The 17933-nt window shown below is 38.4% G+C and overlaps 1 protein-coding gene and 1 pseudogene across 1 annotated transcript in view; both read right to left on the reverse strand.

Moving 5' to 3' along the window:
* LOC121305177 (scavenger receptor cysteine-rich type 1 protein M130-like) overlaps positions 1–7820 on the reverse strand; it is a 55399-nt gene extending 47579 nt beyond the window's left edge. Inside the window, exon 1 of the mRNA XM_041236721.1 lies at positions 7737–7820. Coding sequence (XP_041092655.1) covers positions 7737–7800 — 64 coding nt within the window. The 5' untranslated portion in view covers positions 7801–7820. The remainder of the gene's footprint in view (positions 1–7736) is intronic.
* A 2295-nt stretch (positions 7821–10115) lies between these two features.
* On the reverse strand, positions 10116–15109 carry LOC121305178 (annotated as a pseudogene).
* Between the last annotated feature and the right edge of the window lie 2824 nt (positions 15110–17933).

Below are 17933 nucleotides of genomic sequence, written 5' to 3' on the forward strand. Positions count from 1 at the left end.
GGGTTAAAATTCCTCCGTGCTAAAACCATGTGAAAATGCACTGTGGGTGAATTGGGCTAAGGGTTTGAATTGTTTGAATTGTTTAATGATTTAGTTAATCCCCTGCACCTGGTGGTAATTGTAAATTAGAGCCAGGCGCAGGGTATTTAAGAGAAGCAGCCAGACTGATCGGGGCTGCTGAGTGAAGAGCCCGACTGCGTGTGTGTCCAGTCGTATTGAAGGTGAAGTGCTGAGTGAAGCCAGCGTGAGTTTAAGTTTTGTTGTGACAGGTAAGTGGCTTAGCCGTCCTGTGAGCAGTTAGGAACCAGTTTGTTTAGTTAGAGCTCTAAAGGAGAGCTAGGTGTTTATTTCTGTTTGTTTCAGTTTTGTTTGTATTCATTTGTGTTTATTAAAAAGTGCGCGTCAGCGCTTTAAAAATCCATTTCCGTGTGCTGGGTCTGCTTTTAAAGGGGCAACGAACGCCGTGAGAAGCGACAATCTTTCACAATATATGTATGTGTCCATTGCTCTACCCCTTCTGTGCTGGCAACAGCCTGGCAGGACTACCCAGCCACATGGATTCTTACTGCAAGTTATTTAATTGCAAACAGTCTAATTTAATCCACAATTTCTTTGTTTTAGGTTTAGCGAAACATGCTGCTGTTCTCTGCCTTCCTTCATTGTTCAAGGAGAAGGGGACGCCTCTTTTCCTTATAAAAGAGGTAGGATATCTGGTGTAGTTTGACCTAAATAAAGAGTTATTTAAAAAAATAAAATAAAATCTACATATTATTCTATTTCCAAATAGGTTTAGATACTCAGTGTAACAATTCAACATTATTAAACAAAGCTCAATGTCATATCAATGGTGGATTATAAAAGGGTTTTGACCATAAGATGCCAACTACAGCTTATTGTAAAATCTTAGGTTCACACCCCTGGTTTTTGTATTTAATTACGTGGACATTATTTAAGTAGTTTGTGCTGTAGGATGAGGGGAGATTATGGGAGGGGAACAGATATTATATTTTCCAATACTATCTTTATTAAGCGTTATAGATTGCTGTTATTCACTGTTTCAAATAGAAATGAGCCTTATTAGTGTAAATGCTGAAACCTAGCTGTAAAAACAAGGCCAGACGGCCTTCATCATGCAGTTTGCTGTTCCATCCGTACAATTTCTATCAATGCTGGGATATTTTGGTGACTGATCCTGTGAAAATTTAAACGACAAAAATATTGTTGACCCAATTCTGAAGTTTTAATGTAAATTGTATAGTTTTGTGTTAAATATCAGTTTTTGCTTTTATTGTTATTGCTTGATGTTGTTAATGTCTATTGTTTAAAATGTTTTATTATATTTGTATTATATCAATTGATTTAATAATACAACGTATTTTACTTTTTTAATACTGCATAAATCAATTTAGATATGAAACTGCTTTATTACAAATTGGCTAACACTCACAATAATACTGGTCTAAATTCACATTTTGTACTAAAGCAATAGCTGTCTATTAGTCCACAGATTACAAGGAGACATTAGTAAAAGTTATAACATGTATTCGACCAATAAATAAAACAACACAAGCTTTACAGAAACTTGGTTGTCAGAGTGATGGGGATGAATATAATATTTGTGGGTATACACTGTATAGGAAAGACAGGCAGGACAGAAGAGGAGGCGGGGTGGCGCTATACATAAGAAACAGTCTTGAAGCCCAGGTGTTAAACCTGGACAAAGAAAATAAAGCCGAATTAATATGGGTCATTATAACGGACAAAAATTCAAAGGGCATAATAATAGGAGCATGCTATAGACCGCCAGATTCAGACGGTGAGCAAAATAATCTGTTATACAATGACATTAGAAATGCATGTAGCAAAGGAGAAGCCATACTAATGGGGGATTTCAACTCTCCTCCTCCCCCCCCCCCCCCCCCCCCCCATATAAAGGCGGAAAACAATTGCATTCCTAAAGTAGACAAATCTAAATGTAAAACTAAATTGTCAAAATGGTTTAATAGATCAATTAAAAAAAAATATTCAGTAAAAAAAAAAAAAAGGTACTTTATAGAGCATTAAAGGACCAAAAAGAAAGTACGCAGAAAGAGTACACAGAACTGCAAACGCAAGTCAAAAAGAAAGTTAGAAAGGCCAAGAGAGAAATAAAAATGAACATTGCTAAGGGAGCTAAAACCAATTCCAAAATGTTTTTCCAATATTACAACAGCAAGCGAACATTCAAAGAGGAGATTAAATGTTTAAGAGATACAAATGGCAAAATCGTAGATGAAGAAAAAAAAATAGCAAATATATTAAATGATTACTTTTCACAAGTTTTTACAAAGGAAGATACTGACAACATGCCCACATGTCATCCAGTTCCTATCCAGTTTTAAATAACTTTAGCATAACTGAGGCAGAAGTGTTAAAGGGACTAGGAGCTCTTAAAATAAACAAATCCCCTGGGCCAGATGAGATCCTCCCAGTAGTACTCAAAGAAATGAAAGAAGTAATTTACAAACCGCTAACCAAGATCATGCAGCAGTCTCTTGACACAGGGGTGGTACCGACAGACTGGAAAACAGGGTCCTGGGAGACCGTCAACAAGGCTTTAGGAAAGGGAGATCGTGTCTAACTTGCTTGATTTGAGGATGCAACATCGATAATGGATAATTGCAAAGCATATGACATGGTTTATTTAGATTTCCAGAAAGCCCGCACAAAAGATTAATTCTCAAACTGAACGCAGTTGGGATTCAAGGAAACACATGTACATGGATTAGGGAGTGGTTAACATGTAGAAAACAGAAAGTACTGATTAGAGGAAAAACCTCAGAATGGAGTGTGGTAACCAGTGGTGTACCACAGGGATCAGTATTAGGTCCTCTGCTATTCCTAATCTACATTAATGATTTAGATTCTGGTATAGTAAGCAAACTTGTTAAATTTGCAGACGACACAAAAGTAGGAGGAGTGGCAAACACTGTTGTAGCAGCAAAGGTCATTCAAAATGATCTAGACAAGATTCAGAACTGGGCAGACACATGGCAAATGACATTTAATAGAGGTGTAAGGTACTGCATGCAGGAAATAAAAATGTACATTATAAATATCATATGGGAGATACTGAAATTGGAGAAGGAATCTATGAAAAAGACCTAGGAGTTTTTGTTGACTCAGAAATGTCTTCATCTAGACCATGTGGGGAAGCTATAAAAAAGGCTAACGATGCTCGGATACATTGTGAAAAGTGTCGAATTTAAATCAAGGGAAGTAATGTTAAAACTGTACAATGCACTAGTAAGACCTCATCTTGAATATTGTGTGCAGTTCTGGTCACCTCGCTATAAAAAAGATATTGCTGCTCTAGAAAGAGTGCAAAGAAGAGCGACCAGAATTATACCAGGCTTAAAAGGCATGTCATATGCAGACAGGCTAAAATTGAATCTGTTCAGTCTTGAACAAAGACTACGTGGCGACCTAATTCAAGCATTCAAAATACTAAAAAGTATTGACAGTGTCGACCCAAGGGACTTTTTCAGCCTGAAACAAGGACCAGGGGTCACAAATGGAGATTAGACAAAGGGGCATTCAGAACAGAAAATAGGAGGCACTTTTTTACACAGAGAATCATGAGGGTCTGGAATCAACTCCCCAGTAATGTTGTTGAAGCTGACACCCTGGGATCCTTCAAGAAGCTGCTTGATGAGATTTTGGGATCAATAAGCTACTAACAACTAAACGAGCAAGATGGGCCGAATGGCCTCCTCTCGTTTGTAAACTTTCTTATGTTCTTAAGACCCCACAGTTACTCATAGGTGTCTGGAAAAACTTATTAATGAAGTTGTGTGTTCCTTTGAGAACAATCAATAGTCATTGAAGTTCCCAATAATAATATTAATAATATTTATTTTTATATAGCACCTTTCATAGTGGTCCACCATCACAAAGTGCTTTACAAGATATGAGTGGTGTAAGTGAGAAGTGGTTCTATAAAAGGGTACTGTGATCCAGCCCTTGACAGGGTTTCTAAAATAAACCCTTCAGGATCAATCCAATGAACCCCTTGGGGTTCTTGCAAATTAACCCTTTAAAATGTTTCTATAGCGCTTTTTGGGGTTCCAAATATGAAGCTCTCCAAAGAACCTTAAAAGGTTCTATATAGAGTAATATGTAAATGGAGTATCTTACAGTGCCCACCTGAAATGTTACAATTTACACTGCTTTTTGGTTATGTTTTCTCCCTGCTTTATCCCCTCTATTAGCTTGTCTGAGCGGCAGCACACTCTCAGTGTGGTTTGCTGCTGTAGTTTGCACAGCATTCTATATCGGTTCACCTCAAACTTAATCAGAACACGTTCTCAAATCTGCATGCTCGCGCCAAAAAAAATAACTTTCTTTTTAAATACAGGTTTCATGTCGAGGCGGTCTTAGATTTTGGTAAGATCCAAGTCAAGCAATAATAATTTTCACAAAGTACAAATCTACATGTTAAATGTGACTAGCTTTCCACTTTAAAATAGTGTATTTGTAAGGTACATTAACCTTAATATTTACCTTAATATTGATGTATTTGTAGATTGATTCTAGTGTATAGTTCTGTGTTAGTAAAGGTACATACTATTACACTAATATTGAACAACTTTTACCATTAAAATATGGTAAATATTAAGGTAATTCTACCATAAATATGGTATTTTATTTTACAGTGTAGTAAAGCTATAGGCATTACAAAAAAGAAAATGTATTGCATTAAAGCAATGGTTTTGACTATGTTTTATCAATGTTATAAAATGTTCTTCTCGGATGTTCTTTCCATCATTTATTTGATGGAGCTCTAGCTATAACACATCTATACATGTGGTATTAAAATGTGCTGATGCTTAATAACAGCTTATATAAAAACACAAACATTTTAATACACTAGTGTAATGCTGAAAGACAGCTTTTTATGTCAATTATAATTGATTATAAAATATTTTATGATGGATCTGTGTATTACGACAACACAACTTGAATATAACTCATGTTTATTACAGGTTTTATTTCGAGGCAATTTCCCCCTTTAAATCAGGAAAAGTGTTAAATGTATTGGTTTTTAATAACAAATTTATATTAAACATTTTAATTGTGAGTTGTGGGTGTATAGTTCAATATTTGTAATTTATAATAATTGGCTATTTAATTACATTTAAGTGTCATCCACTATTTATAACAGATCTATTTATTACTTTAAATAAAACTAGAAAAAAAAAAAAAAAAATCTTATTTAGTTCTAGGATTCAGGATACTATAATTATAAATAGTTTTATTTGGATTATATTCTACAGATATCTTTGATTTCTGGGTCAGAATGGCATTTTAAATGTATTACATCACAACCTGTAAAACTGTCATTTCAACAAATTCTCCTGGTGTAAAGATCCATATAAATAATCATTCTACCCTTTTCATACTTTTAGATATGAAACTAAAATATATCTGTTTTTCATTTGTGTGTTATGTGTCTCCTACTTTGACCTTGTTTTTCCCCCTGTTTTATCACCTCTGTTTGTCTGAGCTGCAGCACGCGCTCGGTGCGCTTTGCTGCTGCATTTTACACAGTTTTCAATATTGGTTCACCTCAGTAAATTTAATCTGAGCCAAAAATAACTTTCTTATGAAACCCAAGAGTTATTTATTTTAATAAGAGACTAGCTGAGAAAATCCTCTGATAATCAAGGTTTTTTCCAATTTTTCTATGGTGAGAAGACACTCTCTAACCTTGACGCTGTTTGATAAGAGAACTCCGCTCTTCATGCCAACTATCCCTTCACTTTCTGGCATGACTTCAAGACAGGCTCACAGCAAGTTATAAAGTTTTTACTTTCTTAAAACCCATCTTCTATTTTTCTTAATTACTTTAAGCTTATTTTATATTTCAAACAATGTCTCTATGTTGCATCATCTTTTAACTGAGAGTCAAACTAGACAGTTTACATCCTGTAGAACACGATTACTAACTATTTTAAATGCGAACCTATCTTGATGAGAAACAATTTCATGTAGATTATAACAGGCAGTGTTAAGCATATGGTCTTGCATGCACAAATAGTTTATAGTAAAAAGCAAGCATATTAAACCTTATTTCAACATTTAACAACATTTTCTTAGGCTAAAAAGGGTGCTGCAGAAACTTAGCATTCAATTCTGGGAATCAAGCCCATCTTTAAGGAACTGCCTAAAAACTGGCCCCTTGTATCAAACTATACCAGCTTCTACTGCATGATTTTATATAAAGAAAATACATAAGTTTCACAATTAAGAATTAAAACAGCATTACATGTTACTTTTAATTACACACTTACACAATTTTCCAAACTAAAGATTATAAAACAATATAAAGGATTATAACACATTATTGCATTAATACATTTCATTTTAAATTCTCCAATCCATGTCCGGGGTTTCAGCTCACTCCCAGCAAGACTCCACTTCGGTCTCAGGTTCCACTCGGGTAGGCTCAGTGAACACGACAATAGGCTCTTGAATCCATCGTCTCGCATCACAGGTGTGAGTCGCCATGGCCCTTACTTCGTACCTACAAGACACTTGTACACGCTTAGTAGGGACACCTTCCTCACATTCTAATTTTCCCAGATGCGCCCATTTTACTAAGTGACCCTTTCACAACTCATGCATTCAATCCTCTTAATATCTTTTTGGGTTTACATTTAAATGAGAGAAAGCCAAATGACTGCATGCCAGACAAAGTCTGAGCCCAGTCACTGATGACTTGCTTTGGCACATATTACATGCACAATTAACAAGAGGATTATGTTTTAATTTATGTGTCAGTTATGTCTGCACCATGTACAATAGTTCTGGATCTGTACACATTGTTACTATACACTTCTTTCTGCTCACATGGAGACCCTTTAGAAGGGATGCCATTCATCCAGAATACAGTAGGGGGCCAAAACTTACTGTTTTTCATATCGGCAGGCACCTAACTTGTAGTTTGTTTATCATCATTAGTGGGCAAACTCAATACAACTGAATCAGTTGATGAACCATGAGCCTTAGCTACTGAGATTCTCCATACAAAAGGATTCAATGTTTTACTAACCAGCCTAGCTGATTCAGCGTTATTTGCGAAAAAATCTAACTGATTTGACTTCAAACTATCCAGATATGTTGTGTTACAATAAAGAAAGCATCTGATAAATTCAGATGCACATTTTGACATGAAGACTACTCTCTGATTTTGTATTAAAATAATTTTGTCAAAAGTTTCTAGAAATACGTTATACATTTTAAGGATCCATCTATAAAACTCGAATTTAAAGATGTGTTATTGAATGTATTCATTGTTAGTAACATTAATAACCTGTTAAGTGTAAACACTTTGTTAATTATAATACTTGTTTAACATTTTATAACACGTTTATAGATATTGACTATTTTTTTATATATAACTAAAACTAGAACTATGATACCAACACAAAATAATTAAAACTAGAAACATTTCAAGATAATAAAATTGGGAAAAGACAGGTAAAAAGGTTTAGTATAAAAAAACCTATTCATTTTTTTGGCAGAAATGAATGTGACCCTGTTAGCGCTAATCTTAAAAAGAGCTAGGGATCAGGATCATGGCAATAATATGAATGCAGTTATGTTTATTTATTGGTATTATGGGTCTATGCTGTTTAAACATGAATTAAATCCCAAGCAGACAATTAAGAGAAAAGTAAGTGTGTCAAACCTACCGGCTGTCTTGTGAAGAAGCAGGACTGAAAGACAGAAGAATGAAACTCTGAGGCGACTCTCCATTCCTCACAGGACCTGAGGGAACCTCGTCGATTCACCCTCACTGAAGACCTTCGGCAACTGAACAGATGCTTCACACACCTCACCTGTGACGGAGACACAGCCTCTGCCTGGGAGCTGCTTCCACCAATCAGGAACAAGATTACCATTTTTAGACAGGAAGGCACATGTTTGGTATGTTGGGGTTGACCAATTACACTCTCTGGTTTCAGTTCTACCCATATATTGAGAGTACACCTCATGAGGTGGCGTGCCCACCTTGTACCACAACATGGCAGCCAATGGAGTTTGAACAGGATTGAGAGGAAATGAAGTGAGACACAACAAAGAAGCTGTTAAAAGAGTGCAGACATCTTTATAGCAAGTGTAAAGAGATGCAGCTTGATGCTTATTTAGTTTTTGGCTCCCATCCACTTTAGCTGTGACCACTTAAGTTTGGCAACGGAACGGTAACGGATTTCTGCACATCTCTCTTCACCTCATGATTTGTGAAAAAATAACATTACAATGTTAAAAGGTTAGCCGATCATATCATTTCTTTGGAGTCTAAATGTACTCTAAAGAAGCCGGCACTAGGATTCTACACTGTTGGTTTACTGGCCAGTAATATTTCAGACATACTTTCTACGCTTGTCTGCAGCACCTAAAGTTTGTAAGATAGGCTTTCTTCTAGGGGTGGTGAAGTTGTAAGACATTATATAGTTTTATTTAGGTGTAAATTCTGTTAAATTGATGAGTAAGCTTCGTTGTGTCATCTTATGTTTTGGTTATTATTATATTTCACTAGAAGTGTTGGGAAAGGTACTTTTAAAAAGTAATCTTCTACAGTTACAAGTTACTTGCATTACGTAATGCGTTACTCCCCAATACGGCAAGTAGAGTATCTTAACATGACCAGAAACTCGTTTTTTATGTGAATATGTGACGTGCTTGCTTGTAGTTAAAATTCTCTCATTTCATCAGTATCATTCATTGAAAACAATTTGCAGTACAATATAATTCCATAAACAAAAATATTCATGTTGTCATCTCCCACTGGACTCTCCCGGGATTAATTTAGCATTCCCAGTTAGTGACACAGGCTCCTCAAACCCAGTCAGCAAGACGCATTCTGGTCATTTCATCATTTCAAATTCCACTGCGTACAAAGAGCAAAAAATGCATTGTGTGGCTCATGAAGTTTCTGTTCATATCAAAGCAGCTGCTCTGATGTGCTGTTGTGTTTGCTTCATTTTCATTGTACTGCAGTGCGCTCTGAGAGAGTGGTTAGGGTTGGGTTTAGGGTTGGGGTTGGTGTGCTGTTGTGTTTGCTTCATGCTCATACTGCAGTGCGCTGTATGGAGGGTAGCTTTTGTACCAGTCCTGCATTGGTTTAGGGCAATGTGACAAAGTGGTGTGCATGTGTAGGAGTGATGTGATGGTCAATAACAAACAGACAACAATAATCTAGGTGCAAGGGTATTTTAGTTATAATCCAAAGTCTGATGACAACCAGTAAATAATAATGAATGGTAGTGCACAAGGGTGTGTACTACACAGTTTAACCCAGCTGTTCAGTCCTGAAACGCAGCCTTTAATACACCCACAATATACAAACACGGTCACCAATCCAAAGTGAGTGCTTTAGTGCTCGTGGTGCAAATACAATTTATCATGAAACAAAGTGCAGCGTTGTCTGGGTTTTGTGGTGGCCTGTAGCGACAGCTCCAGATCGTGTTAGCCATCTAAACAACAAACAAGTATAGTTAGACAAGACAAAAACAAAAAAACTCGCAATAAACAATACGGGTCTCCTTCCAGTTAGCGTTAACCATAACAAAGGAACAGATCACTTCACTATGTCCCCGTTTATACCGTCAATCACGTCCCCTTGGTTAACGATTGCAACGGCTCCTCCAATCCACGGCTGCTGCATCGTTTCCCTTTCGGGTCGATGATTTTGTGTACAGTAGCTCCTCCCCCTTTCTAGATGGCCAACTTTAGTCTAACCCTGGGAATGAATTGTCTGGCCATCCAGTCCAGGGCACTGTTCCCTTTACACAGCGCCCTCACAGGCCGGGAGGGAAATTTATCAGCAAGAATCATTCTGTCTGTCACAGTGCCACATAGAAGTTGCACCAAAAAACAAATTTGGTGGGGTTATCTAGGTCTGTATTAAATCAGAATATGAAATGAGAGATGTGGTTTTACTACTTTGACCCTGATTGACTAAACTAAAATGAGAAACAAAATATGCAGCAGCGATCTTTGTGAAGTTCGTCAACTCATGGACATTGTCCCTGCTTTGGAAACCAATGACAAGCTACCAGAAAGCAGACTTAACCCTCGCCTGGCAGTCGGAGTGAGAAAGCTGTTACATATTACAAACTCAAACCCAGATCAGTGACTTTTTTAAACCCGCTCCCTCTGCCTCTGAACAATGGATATATCGGTTGGTGTGTAATGTTACTTTTTTGCCTGTTGGCACAGGGATATATTGTTATGCATACTAATTTGTGTTTTCCACTTATTCAGGTACACTTTGGTCCCTATCTTATTTTATACAGACATGTATTTTCCTCTGTATAAAACTAAATTCTATAACGCTTGGAGCATTAAAAAGTTTACCAATCACACAATCATGACAACCTGCCTAGTATTATTACTGCTAAAGCTGATTTCATCATGGCAAATTATTTTAAAGAAGTCTGGGAAAGAATGAAGATATTTCTCAAAACAGAGAAAATACACCAAGAAAACAAACTAACTTAAATTTTTTTTTTTTCAAAATCTAACATTAAATGTATTTATTTATTGCCATCAGAAAGTTCGGAGGTATCTTTGTGCCCACTTAAACTCCTTTCATTCCAGTGAGATGAGCATTGTATTTACCTGGAGGTTGGGCAGCTTATGCTTTAACATTGAACAACTTATTCAGACTTTTCATTGCATTTCTTTTTGTTATTTTTTTCCATTCTGGAAAACGTCAGCAGGATTGGCCTTGTACTCCACTGCAATTTCTTTAAATCTAGTCAGCACGTACTTTCAGTAGTCAGAGGCTTCGATACCGGGATCCGGGGCAATATTCCAGTCAGGGTAGAGTTTACGATAGTCTTTTATAGGGATGAGCCTTCCAGTCTGATTCAAGACTCTTATGTCTGATTACTGTGTACATCAGTTGAGCACATATTTACGCAGAGCTTTTCAGAGCTTTCATATCTGTACTTACCCAGCCCTTGTGGTCGATGCACTGATGCGTGGTGTACAGTGTGGGCCTGGCCTCCTGCCTCACCGGGGACCTTGAAGAATGGACACAGCTTCCCACAACCAAACACCCTCTTGAACAGCTCGTCCTGTGGCTTGAATGGCAGATTGATCAGTTTCTTCTCAACATCACAACCTTGAGAAAATTCAGCCCTTGGAGTACCTGGCAGTTTATTCACAAGAACCTGTAGATATTGAGCAAACTCCTTATTGTTTGAATTCTTTAGAAACAGCACTGCTCCTAACTCCTCCTCCCTGGAGATCACGAGGTCCTTATCCAGATTGCTGCAGAGCCTCTGGATAAACCTTGACGTGGTTTGGTGCTCAGCAGTTTCCTTCTGTGCATTTTCAATAGCTGCTTGAATTTTTGTTATTGTTTCAAGACGTTTGGCTTCTAAATCCCCAATCTTAGTATCTTTTGAAAGACTCTCAACAATCTGATCCAATATCCAGCCCTTTATGAAAGTTTCATAGTTACTAACGTACTTCATATAGATTCTGAAATTATCTTCATCCAGAAGCTGCTTTAATATGGAGAACTGGAAAAACGACCGGGAGCTGTATTTCGCAGATTGTGGACCACTCAACATTTCATCTACAGTGTCTATCCCAAGGGCTTTGTTGACATACTCCCTCTTACAGGCTTGAGGCAACGCTCAGTGAATTCGGCTGTTTTTCTGCACTGATCCTTCTCATGGTAAGGATCAATGAAGTTTGAAAAGTACTGAGGTCAACTTTTCCAGCGCTTTCTTGGGGTCATTTGTTTCATTGAAGTCCTCATGCATCTTCTGAAATTCCCTGGCAGCGTAGCCACAGAAGTGGAGCTTTAGATCGAGTTCAAATTTGGCATTGGTCTTCATTCATGTCTCCATTTTTCAACTCTTTATCTATCATTTGCAGCAACTCCATTGTATATATCACAGTAACTGGTTTTACTCTGTGCTTTATTTGTAACAAACTGCCTACAATTTTCTATTATTGCTCTTGCCTTCTCTTTGCCTTGCTTTGTTTTCCAATTGATTTCCTAAACACTCTTCAGGTTGTCTTCTGAACAGCTTCATGGACTGATTTACAAAAGACTGTTTCATTTTTGCTGGCTGCTCTTTCATTTTCTGGGAGTCTGAGCTTTCAAAGTGCTTCGCACTTGGAATGAAGTGTTTTTTCTCACTTAATTCCTTCTGAATTTGATTACCGTGCCTTTCTAAATTTATTTTCAATTTATTCAGTATGTCTGATGCAACAGCACGTGTCTCTAAAGCTTGAAACTTCAGTTCAGAGACTGTCTGATTCCACATTTCTTCAAAATCTTTCTCCAGCTCCTCTCCAGACAAAGGACTTTCTTTCCCTACATGTCTCAAGTAAGCTCTGTACTTTCTCTTCAATTACTGCTGTGTATTCTTCCCAGTTATCGTACATTTTCTTCATCCCTTTGTGTATAGCAATGGTGTTCTCACATTTGTTGTTGATGGAGCGTTCAATTTCTCTCTGAAGACTTTTAATGCAGCTCACAAAGTCTCATCTGTGCTTTTCCACAAGATTAACATGGCCATTATTTTTCTGATAATAATCTGTCAGATTCTCCAGAATTCCTTTTTCTTCCTTTAACAATTCGGCAGATGCCTCGGCTTTTAAACTGCTGGAAAAGTCTTCATAGTTTGAGGAGTGAAGGTTAGAAATAATTGTCTCGGCTTTTGCCAACCAGTTGTACATGTGATTCCGGAAGTCCCATTCCCATTTATTAAACTCAACACAGATTACTGTAAGCCTCAGCCACAAGACTATTTCTGAAGCTGAAGATGAAATTCTCATATTTAACGGCTTTCCACAAACTCCCCACCCACTCCAGGAACTCTGTAACTGGTGCAGGAGGTTTTTGCTTGTTGGCATTTTTCAAAACCTCAATCAAGCTCTTCTTGAACTGATACACAGTCTCACTGTAGCCGGTGTTCACTGGAGCCATTGGAGGGTTACCATGCCACAGGCCTGGGATGTACCAGTTATTTTTCTTTGCATCATACTCCATTATATCAGTGAATTTTCTATTATCTCCTTTCTTTTCCATCCTGGCAGCTGCCTGTGTCAACTCATTCAGCCGTTGTAGAAGCTTATTCCTGTCTCTTGCATTGTTATCATGAGCAGACACGTCCCCCACATTCTGGTGCACAAACTGACAGTTTGGTTTCTTTCCCACTTCCTTCATTCTAAGAAAGGCATGCAGCATGATCTGTAGGGTATCCTTCATCTCTGTGGAGTTCTCCATTGCAATGTTTATTATGGTGACATCACTCAATCCAACGACCAGTGTTGCAAGCTCATTGTCATGTTCATAGCTGTCTTCTAGTTGTGCCAACTCTGGAGATTTTAGACCTTCAGTGTCAGTTACCAAGATAAAATCGCAGTTCAGCTCTTCTTTAAGATCCTGTTTGACTTTGATTAACAGCATGATGGCTCCTCTTGTGCATCTGCCACTGCTAACTGCAAACTGAACCCCAAACATTGTGTTGAGGAGGGTAGACTTCCCAGTGCTTTGGACTCCCAACACTGTTACAACCAGCAGCCTGCTCTTGTGTTGGACTTTCCTTTGGAGCTCAATTAGAACATCAGTTGCCCATATTAGAGGGATATTTGATGCATCTCCATCCAGCAGCTAAAGAGGGAAGCCATCCAATAGCAGATCTGCCCCCTAACTGGGAAGATGTTCAAACTGCTGGCGGGATTCAGAATTGTCAAGAAGGGAGCACACTGCTTCATAAAGCTGCCCCATCTCACGCATGAAATGTTTCATTCCTAAAGAGCTGTTTATTTGTCTATCCAAGTCTGCAACTATCACTTTGCTCTCTGACAACTTGCAACACTTTTTTGTATTCATCACGAAGACCAGAAAGTTTCTTTTGTGCAGTAACATCCAAGTTCATCCTCATCCATTTCAGAAAATAGGATCGCTCTTCTTTGCTTCAGATATATTTTTACTGCTTTGCTGTTGTCTCAGTTTCTGTTTTTCACTTTGCAGATTGTATTTCTATTCTTCAATAGGCTAGTCTCCTGCCTTCTGTAGTCTGCACTCCTCCTTTTCTATTTTAGCCAGCTCCTTCCAAAGCTTCCCTTGCAAAGGCAACTGATCCTCTTTATATCGCACCACATTGATTCTAGATGTGATTTCTGCAGCATTTCTCTTAGCATTCTGACATTCAGTGCAGTCTTCATCTACAGAGATCCCCAATTCATGTGCTTCAACAGACGTGCCTTCAATGGTCATTTTTTTGTTGACAATTTTCCATGATATTATTCATAGTTAAGCACAGTTTTGACACAAAGTCTGCATCATTGGTCTGCTGTTCCTTAAATAAGATCTGCTTTCCACTTAATTTTAACTTTGATGCCAAGTGTTTCAGAGAGTTTACATTTTTCTCTGTCTTCTTTGGAAAATTTGCAACGAAAAACCATTGGGCTTTAATATTTCCTGCAGAGGACAAGAGATCACACTCACTCTCTGCAATACTGTCAAAAAATATGAAGACTGTCGAGGATGTTTGACATAAAAGTTGTTCTTTCCACAAATAAGGTACCAACCTATTTCAACTAGACCGTTTGCAATTCTCCGTGTAACGTCGCCACATTCCACATCACAATGGATAAAGACGTCATGGTACTGCTGGAGGTTGCTGAGAACCTGATTCAGAATCTGAGACTTTGAAAAACTGCAGTCACCCAGCCTGACAAGAGATCATTGGCATGGCAGTGCTGACTATACTGTCTTCTACAAGCCCATTCGAGTCGACTAATGAACAGGGTCTAAACTTCTTTACAATGTCTCACATGGCCCACGGCATTCGGGGAGCAAGAGAGGTACAGCAAATTGGCACAGCGACATTTTTGACATCATTACCTGCTGCAGGAAGCTATCTGAGCACAGGAGTGCTGTTATGAGATCAAGTGGATTGATTGTATTACTCTCTTGATCATCATTACTATCAATAAATTCAAGAACACTATCAAGGTCTTGCAATGCCGAGTCTGTATCTGTCTCAGCAGCACTGCACTTGGTACTCCGAGCTGTCACATTTACCATCATTAGTCTTTTCAGAAAGCACCAGGGAAGTTTCTTTAGTGACTGAATCTGTTTATCAGTAATACACTCTGATCCGATCCCAAGGACCGTACTCAACGTAATCCTGTCTGGGAAGCAGTTCTCCAGTCCCAGCTTGCACAGCACATCTTCTAGAGATGTTTCTGAAAGGGAAGCAGTAACAGGTATCCACTTAGCTTACTTTGGAGCAGCAGTGTGTCTTTTTTTTTTACATATAAAAATGCTTTGTTGACTAGATTTGGAACACATGAGATGCAACAATACCCTATTCAATTCCTATTGGAATGTGAGAAAACTGTGTTCTGAGTGTAGGCTGCTTGGTTTATACAAGCAATGTAGATGCCTGACACTGGCTATTACACTGCAGATGTAATGCCCTGCAACACCTGTAAGTAGCCTTGAATAAAGGCGTCTGCCAAATATATAATTAATAATAGTAATACTACTACTACTACTACTACTACTAATAATAATAATAATAATAATAATAATAATTATTGATTTTGACAAACAAAGTCAGTCATTTATTTTTTATTTCAGCAACAAAAGAAAGCTATTATTGAATTACGGTCAAGTGTTCTAAGCTGATGTCTTATCATTCTCTAGCAACACTGGACAACAAATGGCCTGAAGTTTAAAAAGCAATAACCCCTCTGTTACTGCTGTATGAGAGTTTGTCTGTCCTTGAGAATCACAACCTTTAAATAGAGATCAAAACATATCCAGGTGCAATTGTTTCTGCTGAGTAAAGCCCACTTGTTTACTGCAACATGTAACCACTCTATACTGAGTTTGTATATTGTAGGATATATGGATTTGCAATCCCTGTTGCAGTCAGTCAGTTCCACTGTTGCATACTTTTAGTGTCAATTTTCCAACACTGGGGGGGGGGGGGGGGGGGATAGACTCTTTTTTTTTTTTTTTTTTAATCAAAGGCTTGCATCAATTAATTCCCGTTTGGCCCTTGAAACAATTCTTTAAAATGATACTAACTGTAACTCTCTAGGTCAAGTGTCAGAGCCTTTTCTTCATCACATATGTGATTTGTGTATCATCACAAATGTATGAAATACAAGACATGCATGAGCTGGAATGAGACAAAAAGGAAGTAGAGATAATCTGTAATGCTAATAACCTGAGTTGGAGAGAACTGATCCTTACTTGTACAGGCAGATGTTGAAACAGGCGTGCTCTGGGTCCCATTCTCCAGCACTGTGGTTACTGTGAAGCTCTACTCTCTCCCAGGTCTCGGCTCAGAGATGAGAGTGGAATTGGAGGGTGCAGTGATTGAGTCTTGGTCACTCTCATCAGAGCGGCAGAAAGTTATTTTAAAGCTGTGTGGGATCCCATCTATACCAAGAGGAGTGGCCCAGCTCAGAGAGACAGAGTTACTTCCTATTGACTCTTTCTTTATCTGTCCAGGAGGAGATGGTTCTCTAATAGAAAAGAGAATTGATGTAACGGCAAAGTAGATTGAGACTGCTATTCAAAAGAATATTTATAAATAAATAACTTTTACTTGTGCAGACAGCTGCTGAAACAGGAGTGCTCTGGATCCCATTCTCCAGCACTGTGGTGACTGTGAAGCTGTACTCTCTCCTGGTCTCCGCTTAGAGATGACAGTAAAATTAGAGGGTGCAGTAGTGGTCATATCTTGGTCACTCATCAGAGCTAGCGTAGATAATGTAAAAGTTGTGTGGGATCCCATCCATATTTCCAGGTTTTCCACAGCTCAGAGAGACGGAGTCAATATCTACTGAGTCTATCTTTATCTCTCCAGGAGGGGTCACAGACGCGGGGGCAGTGGATGGACTGTTTGTTGGATCCTCAGGAACTGTAGAGTCCAGAGGAGTGGAGATGACAGATGATGTATCTGATGGACCCGTGACAGGCGTGTCTCCTGTAATCTCAGGGATATTTTGTGCTGGTGCACTGGAGGTGACAGGAGACATTGTCTTTTTACCTCAAACCACCGCAGAGCCGGCTCTTTTGTACAGCGGTATCAGTGCTATGCTGGAGTGAGAGAGGTCCTGGGTTCGCGCCCGCCCTCCGCCTGTGTGTGGATTGCCTCGCCCTGTGTATTGCGCCTGCCAGCGTTAACAGAGAAAGCAAGGTTTTAATACACTACCTGTCAAAAGTTTTAGAACACCTCAAATTTTTCAGTTTTTATTGAAATGTACGCAGTTTAATGTCTCAATGTACTCTGAAATTAAAGCATAGAACAAATAAACAATTGGAGATAAAAAAGAAATCATAGAATCGTTTTAACAAAATTTAATCTAAATGACTCCTCAAAGCAGCAACCTTTTGCAGATATAACAGCCGAACACACTCGTGGCATTCTTTCTACAATGGAAATCAAATATTGTTCGGAAAGTTCTTCCCAACACTGTTGTAGAAGTTCCCACAAATGTGTTGCACTTGTGGGTTGCTTTGCTTTCACCCTTCTGTCCAGTTCATCCCAAACCAGCTCGATGGGGTTTAAGTCTGGAGACTGTGCTGGCCATTCCATGATTTGAAGCCTACCGTCTTGTTCTTTTCTTCTAAGGTAGTTCTGACATAGTCTGGAGGTATGTTTTGGGTCATTATCTTGCTGTCAGATGAATCCCTGACCAAAAAGGTGTATACCAGAGGGTACTGCATGGGCCTCAAATGTGAAAAAAGATTTAACAAATTTACATGACCTCTTTCCAAAAACAAAAACTATTTTCTCGTGCATCACCCAGCGAAATCTTTGGAAAGATGTGAAAGCATCTCCAAAAATAAAGAAAGCCTGTAAGTGGGTGTGCAGTGTGAGTTCTGATTT

Source organism: Polyodon spathula, chromosome 42 (assembly GCF_017654505.1).
Source record: "Polyodon spathula isolate WHYD16114869_AA chromosome 42, ASM1765450v1, whole genome shotgun sequence".
Lineage (NCBI taxonomy): Eukaryota > Metazoa > Chordata > Actinopteri > Acipenseriformes > Polyodontidae > Polyodon > Polyodon spathula.